Genomic DNA, 16,549 nt, shown 5'->3' on the forward strand with positions numbered 1-16,549 from the left:
CTATATCTGGGATCAGAGTTTCTTCCAGGCATCTCTTCGGCAGAGCTCCCCCCCCCCCCCCGAAGAAAGTCTACCGCCCCCCCTCCCCGAAAATGTCAAGTCCCCCCCCCCCCCCCCCCCCCCCTCCCGGAGAAAAAAGTCTGAAAGAAACACTGTCGGGGATTGTTTTTAAAAGTAAATAGTAAATTAATCCAGCAAAAATAAAAAATGTTAACTTTGACCTCGCACAATTATTTCTTTCTGGCTGTTAAAATTAGTGTTTTATGACACCCATTTTGTATTTACATGGTATAGGCTTACCTAAGACTACTTTGTTAACTTACCTTCTTAGCGCATGTTTACTGGAATTATCTTAGCATAATTTGTAAAATTAGCGATGTGGCACTAGTTTAAGGTAGACTGGATATTTTTTTCTCATAGTAGTTTGTAAATTAGCGTTATGCACTAGTTTAAAGTATACCGGATTTGTCCAAGAGTAATTTGTAAACTTAGCTTTATGGCACAAGTTTACTGGATTTGTCTAAAGTATTTGGTTTACTTACCTTCATGACACTCAGGGCACAAGTCCTTGACAAACACAATGTGCTCGCCTCTAATGGGGTTGGCACCACTACCCTGGCCTGTCCCCGTCACCTGTACACACATGTGTTAGTACACGAGTGTGTTAGTGTACGAACGTGTTAGTGTACAAGTGTGTTAGTGTAAGAATGTGTTAGTGTACGAGTGTGTTAGTACACGAGTGTGATAGTGAATAGTTAGTGCACAAGTAGTGTGTTTAGTGTACTAATGTGTTTAGTGTACGACTGTGTTGGTGTATGAGTGTGTTAATGTGCGAGCGTATTTAATGTACGAATGTGTTTAGTGTACGAGTGTGTTAGTGTACGAGTGTGTTAGTGTACGAGTGTGTTAGTGTACGAGTGTGCTAGTGTACTAGTGTGTTAGAATACGAGTGTGTTAGTGAATAGTTAGTCCACGAGTGTGTTAGTACACGAGTGTGTTAGTGTATAGTTAGTACACGAGTGTGTTAGTACACGAGTGTGTTAGTGTATAGTTAGTACACGAGTGTGTTAATACACGAGTGTGTTAGTGTATAGTTTGTCCACGAGTGTGTTATTGTACGAGTTTGTTAGTGTATGAGTGTGTTAATGTACAAGTGTGTTAGTGGGACAGCGTGGTCGGGCGAGAGAGTGGATAATTGACATCACCACAAGTTCGAAACCTGGGCAAACTACTGCTGGCTCGTAGTTTGTTCTTGGATAGACAAAGACGGTGGAGCTAATCCAGAAAGGAAAGCAGTAGGGCCACAACACGCTGAGACGCAATACTAAATAATGTTAGAGTATATAACCTTAAATAATGGAATTAAGAACTTTAGGTGAAGTAGAAATCACCTGTTTCTTCTGTCTAGACATACTTAGGGATGTTATGTTACGTAACTCTTCCCAAGTACAATCTTATGATACCCATCATTGTTGTATTGACTCATTGATTCCGGAGGATTCGGATTCGGAAGCGGAAATTTAGCTTTAATTAGCAAACCTGTGACTAATCATGCCGTCTTATTTGTTGTCTTTTTTACTGTAGGACTTTAAACATCTTTGTTGACATTGAAAATCATTTAACGTATTAAAACACTAAGAAATCGAAATTAAAAGTAAAGTATTACATATTTTGTTCACAAGGAAACATTTATCTTCAATACAAAGATACAATTTTACCTTTAAACATAGAGATAACATTTTACCTTTATTTGAAAACATTTACCTTCAAACACATACCGCAGGTAAGAGAATTCAGAAACTGGGGTTTATTGAGTGCAACGAGGGCCGTAATCTTGTGGTCAGTAGCGGCGTGGGGGAGGGGTAGGGCGTACTGGCATGTCCCTCCCGTACCCTCTCCATAGTAGGTGCCCTAGAGAATACAGGTAAACTATTGTATTCATTGATCCTTCTCCACTTTCTCAAGATTGTCATCATATTGGCCTACTTGCTCAATCTCCACACCCTCAAGATTGTCTATAGCTTGACATCATACTTAAATAATCCCGCATCTCACAAGGAAAGATCTAATTTTATTTAAAAAAAAACTGTAGACACACACACACATGACTTCAAACCGAACAAGCAGCTGATACACAGAAAACTCACATCGCCAGTAAAACTGCGACTGTATAGATGTAAAACTTCCTGGTTTTTGACACCTGGTTGGGCTGAAACAAAAAACAAAAACACGCCATACAATGTACTACAATGGATTAATCAACATATTCCTTTTACTCATTTTTAAAATTAATTACACATCTTTTGAATTTTATATGTATGAATGACGTTTTAGAAATATACATTTGCTGTATTATTCTAATTTTAACACAAGAAAAATAATTTAAAAAAAATGCATTTGTTGCGAATTAAGTTGGAACTCATATGATACTGTGGTCAACGTTTTTAACGTCGTTGATTTGATGTCCAAGAGAATCAACTTTCTGCTTCATGATTTCTCAACCCGATTCTAAACAATAGACAAAGAGCATATTCCAAAACATCAAACACCAACAGAAGGTAATACAATACAGGGGCACATTCTTAAAGTAAACACCAATAGAAGGTAATACGATGCATGACGAATTCCTAAAGTAAAAACCAACAGATACGATACAGGGAAAACTTCCTAAAGTAAACCAACTCACCGGCGCTAAATGTCGAGAGGATACCAAAAAGTAAACACACATAGGAAATATCTGCCATGTTCGTGGTTATTGATGGGACCCGGCTGTATACACAATGCTCATCCAACCTACAGAAGTCTGGTAGAACATCAGAACTGTCTCGATTTTTGGAAAAAAAAATTTTTTGGCCTGTTTTTTTTACAATAAACTTTGCGTGAGAGAGAAAATTATTTAAAAAAAATCCTGGCCAGTTTTTAGTAGCTGTGTACCAAACGATGACATGCTGTTTTTTTTTTCTTTGTTTGCCTTTGACTATCTACAGCTGTTTAAAAAAATAACTAGGGCTTTGTAACATGGCCTGCTGCTATTCGTTCCTATTTTCTCATGGCTTAACTAGCCGTTTACTTAACATTTAACGCTTCAACATGTTTTCCTAGCTAAAAACAGTTGTATAGGCAGAAAGATATCAGCAGCGGAAGAAAATAAAAATAAAGAAAGGTATTTTTTAAAATTATTTTTTAAACTGAAGCAAATAATCATGCAAGTATAGGGGCTTCCGCATAAAAATAAATAAATAATTGGACTTATGTTTTTATCTTAAGTGGCTATGAAAAAGGGTTATTGCTAATATTTTAAGCAGGTAATGTCAAATAGCATACTGCCATCTGCGTAAGTGGCTTTCAGGGCTGTTAAATAAGAATAATGTAAATAGCGTAAGTGTCTTACGGTTATGTCAAAAATAACTATTTTTAATATCGTAAGTGGCTTAGAGTAAAGTAAAAAAGAACTATTACTAATATCGTAAGTGTCTTACAATAATGTCAAAAATAACTATTTCTAATATAGTAAATGACTTTTTAGTAATCTCAAAAAGAAAATCGTAAAGCAGCCACAGGAAACCATTAAGGTTAGAAGATAATGATAGCATTTGAGAGTTTTAAACAACTTGTAATCATCAATACCATCTACCATCCCATGCTATCATCACTACCATGTTCATCAACCTCTCAATCAGGAGATTACACAGCCACACCTCCACACCACTGACGTCTTCATCTCACCCCCAGCTCGATTTAAGGGGTGACGTGATCGAGAGGTAGAGCATAACAAATCAAGTACAACATCGTGTCATCTGTTTCAGGGTTCGAACTTATGAGACCTCTGTAAATACACCCAGCCTTGTTAAGTATCGACTCATTGGATAATTTGACTTTCTGCTGATTACACCAACCTTTAAAGACATATATTACATAGTCAGTTGACCTTTACTCCACCTACCTTTCAATGAACTCGCTCAAACGTGAAGCAATATGCTCAACACTTATGATACAAATATCGGCACTCACTTCCATTCTTACATAACTAAAAAAATCAGCTTTACGGTTCTGTTTAAAATACTTTTATTGTTTATCTCCATATGAGGACGTCAAGTTTTGAGTTGTCACGTGACTATCACGTGATGATTCTCATGCATCGGGTAGACTTGGGTCAAATTCCACCTGAACCCCAATGACACCGTCCAGAATATTGGAATTATCTGGAAACAAAAAACAACAGAGGAGTGAGGTAAGAACACAATTTAAATCAGTCTATTCATGGAAGTATTATTTTAATCAGTCTCTTACTTAGAAGAACAAGAGCGATCACCATGATAGTCATATACAAATTGTAAGTGTATTTGAAATAGGCATCACGAGCCGACCCGCGGCGTATCATACGCCGCTATTTAGTTGTTTTATTTTCTACTTTTCAGTAATTCATAATTTGTGAATTCGACAGTACCAATGCTGCCACTGAAAATATTTGCTTTAAAATACTATCAGTTGGTCGTTAAGGACGATACCCCCCCCCCACCCTCATTTCCCCCAACCCCAACCCCTACCGTGAAAGAAGCCTCCTCTTAATTACCTCCCATAAGTTTAAAATAGTTTCAAACTAAATTATCTGCCCCTAATAGGAGTCACTAAACCCGGCTCTATAATTGTAAACATTTAGTGTGAACCACAACTCACCAGACCATGTGGGGGTGGGGGAGGTTGATTTATGCCTAGTGAAGAAGAGAGGGGACTGCAAGGCGCGCTTACAGCTTGTTTTCTAGCGTCTCCCCGAAGAGAATTATATATATAGAAGATTGTTTATTCATGGGTATACTATAAGCATTAACAAATATGTCTAATAATTTAAAGTAAAAATCTTTTTTTTTTAGCGTGAAAGCAGTTTTCACACGAAAAAGATACCAGATCTTCATAAAAAATGCATATGGAATATAATAAAAATACAGTTGCATGATAAAATAGAAATGCTAAAATTTGGGAGAAGGGTGGGCAGAAAAATATGATACAAGCCAAATTCCGGAAAGAAATGGCCATGTGTTGGTTACACACAGTGGCGTAGCTAGGTCGGCACTTAATGTTGTCACCCTCCAGAGGCGTAGCGACCCTTCCAGGGGACAAACTTTCAATTTTCGATTTGCACCCCCCCCCTCAAACTTTCGATTTGTACCCCCCTCAACCTTTCGATTTTCACCCCCCCCCCCCCCCCCCAGAACGACTTTCGATTTGCACCCCCCCTCAAATTTTTCTCTATATATTTTGCTATTTTTTGCCTTGGTGTCACCCCCTTAAATAGTGTCACCCGGTGCGCTCCGCACCCCCGCCCCCCCCTCTCTACGCCTCTGATAAGACATTCAGAAAAAAATGCCTTAGAATGGAAACTCCAGAGCTAAAGACATAGAAGACAAGCAAAGATGACGACGCAGTGTGCCTGAGGAGGCTACAAATATCAGAGCTGGGAAACGCAGTGTGTCAGGAGACGGTGGGGAGTGGAGATGAGGAAACAGAAAGAAATTATGATGATGAAGATAGTGGTGGTGATGATGGTGATGTAATGGTGATGATAATGATGATGATGATTGGGATGGTGGTGATGATGATGACGATGATAATGATGATGATGATGACGATGATGATAATGATTTGATGATGATGATGATGATGATGATCGTGATTGTGATTGTGATTGTGATTGTGATGGTGATGGTGTTGATGATGGTAATAATGATCATGATGGTGATGATGATGATGATAATGATGATGATGGTGATGATAATGATGATGATGATAATGATGATGCTGGTGATGATAATGATGATGATGATGATAATGATGATGATGATGATGATGGTGATGATGATGATGATGCAATAATGATGTTGAGATAATGATGATGATGAAACTAGAATCATACGAGTTGCTACTCAAACATGTATTTCTTTCTAAATATTTCTATGAAAGAATATTCAAAGCTCACTTATAAAGCAACACAAGGAATAAACACTCAGACAACCAGACCCATAGATACACACAAGACATCATATGCGGCATTTGTGTAGCTACGAAAAGTCAAAGACGCTTAGACACATACAGACACATACAGAAAGAAAACATACATAAATAATCACAAAACTAGGTACACAAAACCCAACATCTTTACATACGCGCACGTAGTTTACATGTAAATCTACTCACACACATGGCAACATAACGCTAACATCCCCATCAAATGCGATGTCATCTTCATTTATAAACCCAATTTACTTGACTCACCAATCCCAGGCACCGCGTCGTAGAGATCCTGTCCGTTGGCAGCCGTGAGACGAATGTCAAACTGACCATCTGGCATTGGAACACCGTCACTTAGTATCCAATAACCGTCGGCACTGTGGTTCATGGTGACCCACTGGTCAGATCTACGTACCTGGACCCCCGTTATGGGGATTCTGTTGGTTAAAAGAGTACTGGTTAGATCTAAGAAGTTGGACTCCCGTTATGGGGATTCTGATTGTTAAGAGAGCATTGGTTTGATTTGTGTATACGGTTATTTGCATGCATGATGTTTAATGTGGCAGAATGAAGATATATGCGCGTAGTAATTTATAGCAGTAGTTACCTAATATGAAAGTACTATATGTGGTCAAATTATCTGAGTTTGTTTACCTCAAAAAACATATTTAAAATCAAGAGTTGGGCATTACGTAATTGTGTATGTCAATTAGTCTATTTAATTAAAGATGTACTTAAAAGATAGACAACTCTAAAATACCTGGCGTTTCTGATTTGGAGTTTGAGATACCACGGGTTACTTCCCTGGAAGGTGTACTGTATAGTGGAGGCACCAACAGGACACTGGACAGCACGAATGGTCACATCCCACCGACCGTCTCCGTTAAGCGCCAGGTCTACATCTCCTGATACAATAGTTTTTTTTTTTTTTTTGGAAAATAATTAAACTGACTGTCTTAACATAAATCTAACGACAAAAAATCAATATGTGGACAAAAATATATTTGCTAGTTTTAAAGTAGATCTTGAGCATAGTTGCACATGTCATTCTATACAAGAATATGTTTTAAAATCTAACTTCTTTTTACAAATCTCGACGTTTTACATCTCACTGATACGGAAAAACATAATTTTGCAATCTTGTCCGTATGTCTGTGTGTCTGTGAGTGTCTGTGTGTGTGTAAACATGATAACTTAAGTACCGTGACAGCTAAGTTGATGAAATTTCATATATAAGTATTTTATCAAAATTGTAGCTCCGTTTCAACTTTTGAGCGATTTCCGATAACCGGAAGTGGTACTTTTTCTACTTTGAATTTTTCATAAGCCTATAACTTGAGTACTATTTCAGATAGATAAATGAAATTTCACATGTAAGTAAAAGAATTCTCTAATTCTCTGCCATCTATCAAATTTTGAGTAATTTCCGTTGAACGGAAGTACTAGTTTACGCTATTTCCGATTTCTCAAAAAACGCATGTAAAGTTATAAAGTACTAATAATATTCCGCACTATTATGCACATTATTTTTGGCGCTCACTTGGTGTGCAATTCTTTTTTCTATGAGATTTCATTCTATTTTAAAAAGTTTAAGTATTTAAAGTGGATTAAAAGTCATATCTATATCCCGAGTTGCCATTCCCTGTTGTTTCTTATAAGAATATTCGAGAAAGTTTAGGGGAGATCACTCCCGGTTTATTTGTTTACATTGCCCTATGTATTTTAATTCTTGTCATTAATTTTGTTCATAATTTGACATTTTTAAAAATCTACACGTTTCGACTGAGATCTCTATTTTACAGTGATGTAAAAAATAATAATATTTACACAGTGCAAGCTAATTAATATAATACTCTTTTAATGTTGTTATTTGCTATTAAATTAAAATTTCTTTCAGCATTCAAGTATTGTGCGTCCAATCGTATGTATGAATGAATGAATTGTTATATTTAGAACGTCTGTATTTGAAATTTAATTTTACTTGCAAATTTTTAAGTAAAATTAATTTCACAATCATACTTAAGGAGGCAACATCAACATCAATATCAGAATTTAAGCCCTCAAATGTTTAATCAATATTGGATCGTTAAATAAAGACAGACAAGTTAAAAAAAAATCGCATACATATTTCCTTAAAAGTAACATCAGTTTAGACAAATCAATAATGAATTAACTTACTAGCCTAGGGCATTATGTTGCGTTCGAACTTTTAATCAAGATGTAACGAATTGACCATACATCGTGAAAGTACTAGAGTAAATAATCCATAAGTGTGATAAAAAACGTAGGATGGAAATGAAGTATGTTATCTATTTTTGTGAGTGTTGATGTATCTATTAGGTTTAGGGTTAGATTTACAAATTCGGTTGGGTTCAACTAAGGTTAGGGTACATTTTCGATAGGTAAATTGTAAACCTATAGCTAACTTTATGTAAGTTATGCTAGCAAGCATTTAGCTGATGTCTATTTCAGTTTTAAAGATATTTTTAGACAACACTTCAAGAGTTCAATGTGTACATTGGGGTGTGTTGTAGCCTCTTATCCATCGTGTAATTCCCAAACTGTTCTTTCCATTCTGTTACCCTAAGTTAGGTAGTGTCTAGATATAATAGTCTACAGATCAGATGAAGTTGAGTTCACCTATTTCTTTGACCACGTCATCTGATGTACAATCAACGTTCTGTACGGTGGCATTTACTCTCCCCAAATAGAGTTGGGTATTTTTTAGAGCTGAGTGAACTCAATCACGTCCTGTCAACACATTGTTTTAATAAGGAAACTTAACGATGCTGATTGTATCTGCTCTGTAGCGACGTCAGATGGTGTTGGTTTTGTGTTAGGGGTAGAGGACAATACCCTAATACATTTCTAGAGTATCTAAACTAGACGCAAATGAACGCACCTTCTTTGCATTCTGGACACAGGTCTTTGACAAATACAATAAAGCTGCCTGTGATAGGGCTGTTGCCCAAACCATTCCCACTTCCTGTTACCTGCATGGGCGATGACGTGCACAGGTTAAACAATAAGAGAGAGTCGGGGGAAAAATACTTTAAATTTAAAAAAAAAATGAAAAAAAATAAAAATAAAAAAAGAACACATTTTAAAATCAATAAAGAATTTTTAAAAAAATAAATTAAGATAAAATTTAAAATAATACATTTTAAAATGAATAAGGAAAAAAAATCTAAAACAAATTAAATATAAATATAAAAATAATACATTTAAAAATCAATAAGGAAAAAAAAAACAGTTTCCTTTCAGCTTATAATAAGTGGAAAATGAAGATATTTGACATCACTTTATATACGAATCCCATAATAATATAAAAAAAGAAATATTTTATATATCAGCCCATGTAATATACAAAGCTCTGCACTAAGTATACAGGTGACTGAAGTATTATATTGAACTTACACGTAGACACATACCACAGGTAAGAGAGTCTAGAAACTGGGGTCTGTTGAGGGCAACTAGCGCCCCTATTTTGGGGTCAGTTGCGGCAGGAGGGAGTGGGGTGGAGTACTGGCACGTCCCTCCCGTACCCTCACCGTAGTAGGTACCCTAGGAAAATACAAAATAAATTAAAAAAATATTTGTTTAAAATATGTCGTAATGTATGAGTAGTTATAATGAAGTAAATTTTGTTCAAATTAATCAGTGATATTTTTATTGAACATGATAAAGTACCCTAAAAAGTATCAAAACCCATTATTCATATATTAAGCATAGATCTTAAAAATTAACTTCTGACTTAGGTACAGATCTAATAGATACGATATACAGGGTTTCTTTCAGGCGGATATTTGAAACGTCAGGGGATGAAGACGACGGGAAAGGGGGACACTGGTTAAGATGTAGGCCTATATTCTATGTGTATTTTTCGTATCTCGTCCTATTGTCCGACTCAGGCGGAAGGTGGGAGGGGTGGGGGTGGGGTTTAAGGGGTGGGGGGGGTTAAGGGGGGGGTTAAGGGGGGGGGGGTTAAGGGGGGGGTTAAGGGGGGGGGGGGTTTAAGGGGGGGTGTAGGAGAGATGCTTGAAAAAAAAAACACTGATCATATCTTTATTCATTACTTTTCCTTGATGCTAGAATCCTATTAATATAAATTATGTTACGTTCATTTTGAATAAAACGTATATAACGAGAAAAAAAAAACAACATTTCTCCTGGCGTATCGAAGTATAGGACACTTCCAACCTGGGTACACAATAGGTAACTATAATGAGGTAGTTGGCTAGAAAGCACCTCTATACGCTGTAGGGACTAAAGAATATCTTACACAATAGATAGCTACATATATATGATGTATGGACTATAGAATGTCAGACACAATAGGTAGCTACATCTATATGATGTAGGGACTAAAGAATGTCAGAATAGGTAGCTACACTGACACCGGTCCAAAGTAATGGAGGGACATAGGGAGCCTATGATACTTATCAGGGAACATACATGTTCCTACTTACATCGCCACTAAAGTCGTTGTTGAATATGTTGAGAACATCCCAATTGGTTTCCCCAGCGTCAGCTACGAATAAGAAGAATAATATCGGTAGAAATACAAAATCCTTAGATATAACATTTAGGCCTAATTAATTATAACAAACATCTTTAAATTAACTTAAACACAAAAATATCTATAAAAACAGCAATGAAAATGCTAAAACAATGATAGATTATCAGCGATGATCATTATATAACTGAGTAAAATGCAATTACAATACAAAGATACTATTACTAATAATTAATGTTGCTATGGTATGGCTTATATAAATAAACTTAGGTTCTTCTTTTCTTCTTCGTTCATAATTTTTAGTGTTGGAAGGGGAGCCTCATCTGCCAGAGGGTTTGAACTTAGGTGTTTTTTTTTAATCTAACAACCATGAGCTTTGCCGACTCGACCACGCCTCCAACACAATATACGTGTCAACTGGTTATGCGCCATTGTGGCCACTGACTCCGATTTCAGCCAGATTTTTGGATTTGCTTCCATAGCCTTTGTCCAACCAAGAACAAACTACAAGGCAGCAGTTGTTTGATTTTGGAGTTGTCTCTCCTAGAGGAGGCTAACTAGCCTCGAGACTTTTCGGTTTAGCAACCATGAGCTTAACTGACTCGACCACGCCGATCCCTCAAACTTAGGTTAACGTGAATGACTTCGGACTTGACATATTTAAGTATTGATGTAATTATTTATAATTACTTATAACAACATACGTTTTGTCAATAAACTACATTAAACTATAGTCATACTAAAATACTCAGATCAGGTAACCTTAGGTAGCAGGCACTACACAATTAAAGTAAACCAACTCACCTGTATAACATGTTAAGATACAAATAAGAAAACTCAAGTACACAGTGTTTGCCATAGCAGATATCTGTTACACGCTAGGATCTCTTTGCTAATTCAAGATGTCTTGTTCCGATATTTATAGGCCAGCTAAACGCCACTCTATTCGATTTTAACAAATTAAACTAACGTGACCTGTACATTGACAAAAATAAAGCTAGAAAAACAAACAAATTTGGTTCTGGTATAGTTATTTTTAACCTTTTTTTCCTTGTTGAGCTCACACGTCTGGTATAAGGTGAGTAACTAATCAGTCGGTAATATTTTCTTCATTCACTCTATGAGTAAACAACAGAACGTAAATAACATAGTTGTACATTATTGTAGAATAGGCCTACTGTCTTAAGGTAAATCGCGTAAAATACGTCAAATAGAGCTATAGTAATTATACTAAATGGCTTGCCGTTTTTAGTGTCTTATGGTACTGTTAAATATGATTTTATAATTTTAGGGGAGCAGCCACAAGACAAAATTAGGGATAGAAGAGAATGTTAGCATCACTATTATCTTAAACTACCATGATCATTACTTTTTCAAACCATGTTCATTCAATTTCCACTAACCTAGGTTAACATCATCACTATCATTTTCACTACCCTTTGATACCATCATCACTACCATCATCACTACAATTTTCACTATCCCCTGATACCCTCATCACTACCATCATCAATACACTCTGATACCATCATCACCACCCACTTCACACCGTCATTTCTACAGATCACCCAGCATATTTCTATCCCCCCCCCCTCTTTCGTGTTCCCAAAAATTTCACCACGAGCTATGGTAAAGAGGGATAGAGCAGCAACAAAGACGTCGTGTGAAACCATACACTTTGTTAAGTATTTGTGTATAGGGCAACTAGAAAAAATGTTGATCACACAATCCCTTGAAAGTCAAGAGCCTGTTTAGCTCTACTTTACCCGCCTTTCACGAGCATGAAGGAATACATTTATTTCTCAACCTAATACTTAATATGCAGAAATTACAACCATCAATTTTACTTCAACACTTTCAACCATAAACTAACAAGAGATGACGCTTGACATATCTATTTAAATATCATTTATTTTCCTCTCATAATTCAATAGTTTAGTTCTTTGATCTCTAGGCATTGGGCAGACTTGGGTCAAATGCCACCTGAACCCTTCGGACACCGTCCAGAATGTTGGAATTATCTGGAAAAACCAAAGTAAAGAGAAAAGTGAGGTATAAAAATAATTGTAATCAGTCAATTAGCCTAACAAGGGCAAAGGCAATCGCCTTGATAAACGTCAACGAACTGTAGTATGAACAGCTTATATAGGTCTCAACCTTTGAATACAGGTATACCAGAAGCGAATTCGTTTATAAACAGTTAGATTCTATTTGTTTATAACTATGTCTAAGCGACAAAGTTACAAGCTAATTAAAAAAGTGAAATACATACACGGCCTTACCAACTTAAACACTCAAAGACAAAAGGGTCCATAGATACACGCCTACACGAAAGCGCACACACACAGACACACATACACAACAACAACAACGATCACAGATCAGCGTTAACACAAAATCCACAAACTCTTCGGCACAGAGAGAAACATACGTGGATACAAAAAAAAACTACACTTAAAACACAAGCACTACAGACATCAACATTCACGTCAAGTGTAACAAAATCTTCATTTGTCTAAACTAAATCCAACTCACCAATTCTTGGCACCGCGTCATAGAGATCCTGGCCGTTGGCAGCCGTGAGCCGAATGTCAAACTGACCATCCGGCATTTGTCGTCCATCACTTAGTATCCAATAACCGTCGGCGCTGTGGGTCATGGTGACCCACTGGTTGGATCTACGTACCTGGACTCCCGTTATGGGGATTCTGGTTAAGACAGCATTGGTTAGATGTACATACAACTAGTACAAATTTATCTATGTGTAGTGAATGATGTTGAAGAGTGCAGGGATGTGTGCAGAGAACTTATACTAACGTGGACTATAATTAAAAGCCAGCAAAGTTTAAAGTTTTTTTTTAATAATTAATTAGCTTCAGGAGCGTCGATTCATTCATGAAAGACTTGAAATGTTACCAACACTATTGTTTTCCTATCAGATTAGCCTTTTGATCAATTGGCTGATATTACAATACTATCGGTGATTAATTTATGTGAGCATTTGTAAATTAAAAAAAAAAGAATTGAGAAAAATGTTACATGCTATATCACTGTATTATATAATTTGTGCTATATAAAGATCTACATAAAAGATAAATAGCTCCGAAATACCTGGCGTTTCTGATTTGGAGTTTAAGATACCACGGGTTACTTCCCTGGAAGGTGTACTGTATTGTGGAGGCACCAACAGGACACTGGACGGCCTGAATGGTCACATCCCACCGACCGTCTCCATTAAGTGCCAGGTCTACATCTCCTGATACAATAATTCATAATTTAATAATAATTAACCCGATTAGTGAGGTACTACTTCATCAATATAAGTAATACATTTTTGACCAGAGATACCACGATGGCTTTCGATCTAGCTTGTTTGATGTTCTTCCGTTCACCCAGATATTCTTTCATTGCTATAAAACGCTTTAAAAATTAAAACGACTAGATTTTTCTTCCTGTGATGTAGATGTATTTGTACGGCCTGTAAATTAGTCATATTTCATTGTAGATGTTCTTCCATTGGTGTAGCTTAGCCAACACGAATACCAAAATCGTATTTGTAATGAAATATTTTATTTACGCAAAAAAAATAATTAAAAATTAAGAAATATATAAATAAATAAAAAGTAGCATCTCGGTTTTTAAAAATATATGTAAGCACCTTAAGATTGGTCGGACAAAGATCGGAAGCTACATACATTTTGGGGGACCACTCACCTGTTTATTTGTAGTTTTACATAAAGCCAATACGATGCTAGTGGCATAAAGTATTCTTTCAAGTTTTTATAGGGTAGAGGAAGTAGAGTTTACCTGTTTCTGAGGTCGCGGTGTGTGATTGTTGTATGTGGCCAATGAAGTGGGAAAGTGACCGGCACAGTATTTAATGAGAGGTCTAGAGCTAATGTCAGTCAGTGCGGGGGTTTAGGGATTGACTCGATATTAGAGGAGAAGTTTGGAGTTAAAGTTATCTCTTTTTTTTTCTTTTAAAACGTGTTCGTAAAACATAGACTTAGTAGTTACATTGTGTAAGCTATAAAGAAAAGCCATGAACACATTACCTGAAAAATAACACTTGTCTCGATAAATCGATAGTTAATTAACGTTTAAACCAGAGTAAATTAAGCGGGGAACAAATGGTCAATAAACTGTTAAGAATTGCAAATTATTTGTGTAACTGCTATGCTGAGTTAAATAAAAATACGTTTAAAAATTTTGAAATCGGGTAGCTTTTACACCTGAAGGTCTACATTGCAGATGAAGTAGAGTTCATTCCTTTCTGCGACAACGACATGTTAAGTTATAGTGTGGTCAGCGCTCTGCACGACAGCCTTTACTTTTCCCAAATTAGAGTTAGGTATCTCTTGAGCTGAGTAAACTCACTCACGTCCATATTAATAGGTTTTTAATATCGTAAAAATAGTGCTGTAGACGGTTCCTTGTCTGCTCTTTCGAATTCAAACTGCATTAAAGGGTGTTGAGGTTATATCAATATTTTAAAACAAAATTAGATTTCCAAATGTAATGCATACGTAAATGGCTGTACCTTCTTTACATTCTGGGCACAGGTCTTTGACAAAGACAATGAAGCTCCCTGTAATCGGATTGGCGCCTTTGCCCTTACCACTCCCAGTTACCTATGTAAACAATTAGGTGCAAAAGTTAAAGACGAACAACAACCTGATATTCAGTCGAAACACACAAAATAAATATTTTAAATAAACAAAATAATTAAAATCAAATATACACAAGTATTTTTTTAAAACTGTGGAAACAAAAATAAAAAAAAGCGTCCGAATTACCTTAGTTTTATACATAATAAACCGAAATAATAATTATACAATAAATTGTGGTACATTGTCAAACCTACCTTTAAACACATACCGCAGGTAAGAGAGTTGAGAAACTGGGGTCTGTTGATTGCAACAAGGGCCTTAATCTTAGGGTCAGTAGCGGCCCGAGGGAGTGGGGTGGAGTACTGGCACGTCCCTCCAGTACCCTGACCGTAGTAGGTGCCCTAGGAAAATAAAACAGCAGAAAACATTTGTTAAAATAGTGGTAATTTATGAGTCGTTAAAATAGTGGTAATTTATAACTCTTTAAAATTGTTGTACTTTATAAGTCAGTTAAGTCATTTAATAGTAGTCAGTTTCCCATCAGAGCCTGGGGAACTTCATAAATAGGAGTAGCTTCAATGAGGCGCCTGACCAGACCCTACCCCCCCCCCCCTCCCCACCGTACACACACACACTGTAGCGACTAGGGAACTTAATACTCAGTATACATAGCTAAAGCAACATTTTACGACAGAGTTCCTGGTCAATAATCACAAACACACATACATACACTACGTAGGGTCTATGGAACCTGAGATATCTGGTACCAGAGTTTCTACTTACATCCCCTTTGTAGTTCTTGTTGAATAAGTTGAGTACATCCTGATTTCTTTGTCCTGCATGCGCTTCAAGTAGAAAACATATTTCTTCATAAATAAATTACCTTAAACATAACATACATTTTTTAAAAAATATTTAAGAACTAAAAAAATCTTAAACTTTCTCTATAAAGGTAAGAACTGATGTTAAAAAAATGAAAGACGCAAATAACAAATAATTTTAAAAATGTTACCTACTTCAATCAAGGTAAATACAATATATTTCTCTATTGACTTCGTATAAAGATCGTATAATCTGAGATAATATTCGCTTAAAATAAACCAACTCACCGTTGTAAAATGTCATCAAAACACCAATAAGTAAACTCAAGTAGTGACCGTTTGCCATGGCAGTGATATCTAGCAGGCAATTAGCGCTTTTCTAACTCAAACTGTCTTAGGCCTCCACTTTATAGGCCAGCATAACGCCCATTTAATAGATTTTAACACAGGAAAACAACGTGACTAACTCATTGACAAACAACAACACAAATAGAAAATAAATAGGCCAAAAGGATCTGGTTGAGTTATTTTAAACCGTTTTTTTGTTTGAGTTTGCACATACGGTGTAAGGTGAGTAATTAATCATTAAATTAATT

At 36.3% G+C, this 16,549-nt stretch overlaps 3 protein-coding genes across 3 annotated transcripts; all 3 read right to left on the reverse strand.

Moving 5' to 3' along the window:
- Positions 1-534: 534 nt before the first annotated feature.
- Positions 535-2,826, reverse strand: LOC131930255 (uncharacterized). Its single transcript, XM_059286667.1, has 4 exons — positions 2,687-2,826; positions 2,148-2,209; positions 1,765-1,911; positions 535-633 (listed from the first exon to the last, which is right to left on the reverse strand). The coding sequence occupies exons 1-4, from the start codon at positions 2,742-2,744 to the stop codon at positions 535-537; spliced, it is 366 nt and encodes a 121-aa protein (XP_059142650.1). The 5' UTR covers positions 2,745-2,826.
- Positions 2,827-6,229: 3,403 nt separating this feature from the next.
- LOC131930256 (expansin-YoaJ-like) lies at positions 6,230-11,983 on the reverse strand. The gene is made up of 6 exons (XM_059286668.1): positions 11,926-11,983; positions 10,476-10,537; positions 9,424-9,570; positions 8,909-8,999; positions 6,767-6,911; positions 6,230-6,443 (listed from the first exon to the last, which is right to left on the reverse strand). The coding sequence occupies exons 1-6, from the start codon at positions 11,981-11,983 to the stop codon at positions 6,245-6,247; spliced, it is 702 nt and encodes a 233-aa protein (XP_059142651.1). The 3' UTR covers positions 6,230-6,244.
- A 489-nt stretch (positions 11,984-12,472) lies between these two features.
- On the reverse strand, positions 12,473-16,299 carry LOC131930257 (expansin-YoaJ-like). Its single transcript, XM_059286669.1, has 7 exons — positions 16,242-16,299; positions 15,916-15,977; positions 15,387-15,533; positions 15,063-15,153; positions 13,634-13,778; positions 13,058-13,230; positions 12,473-12,543 (listed from the first exon to the last, which is right to left on the reverse strand). Exons 1-7 carry the CDS (start codon positions 16,297-16,299, stop codon positions 12,473-12,475), a joined length of 747 nt encoding a protein of 248 aa, XP_059142652.1.
- Between the last annotated feature and the right edge of the window lie 250 nt (positions 16,300-16,549).

Source organism: Physella acuta, unplaced genomic scaffold (assembly GCF_028476545.2).
Source record: "Physella acuta isolate Inbredline_101_S28 unplaced genomic scaffold, ASM2847654v3 ptg001746l, whole genome shotgun sequence".
Taxonomy (NCBI): domain Eukaryota; kingdom Metazoa; phylum Mollusca; class Gastropoda; family Physidae; genus Physella; species Physella acuta.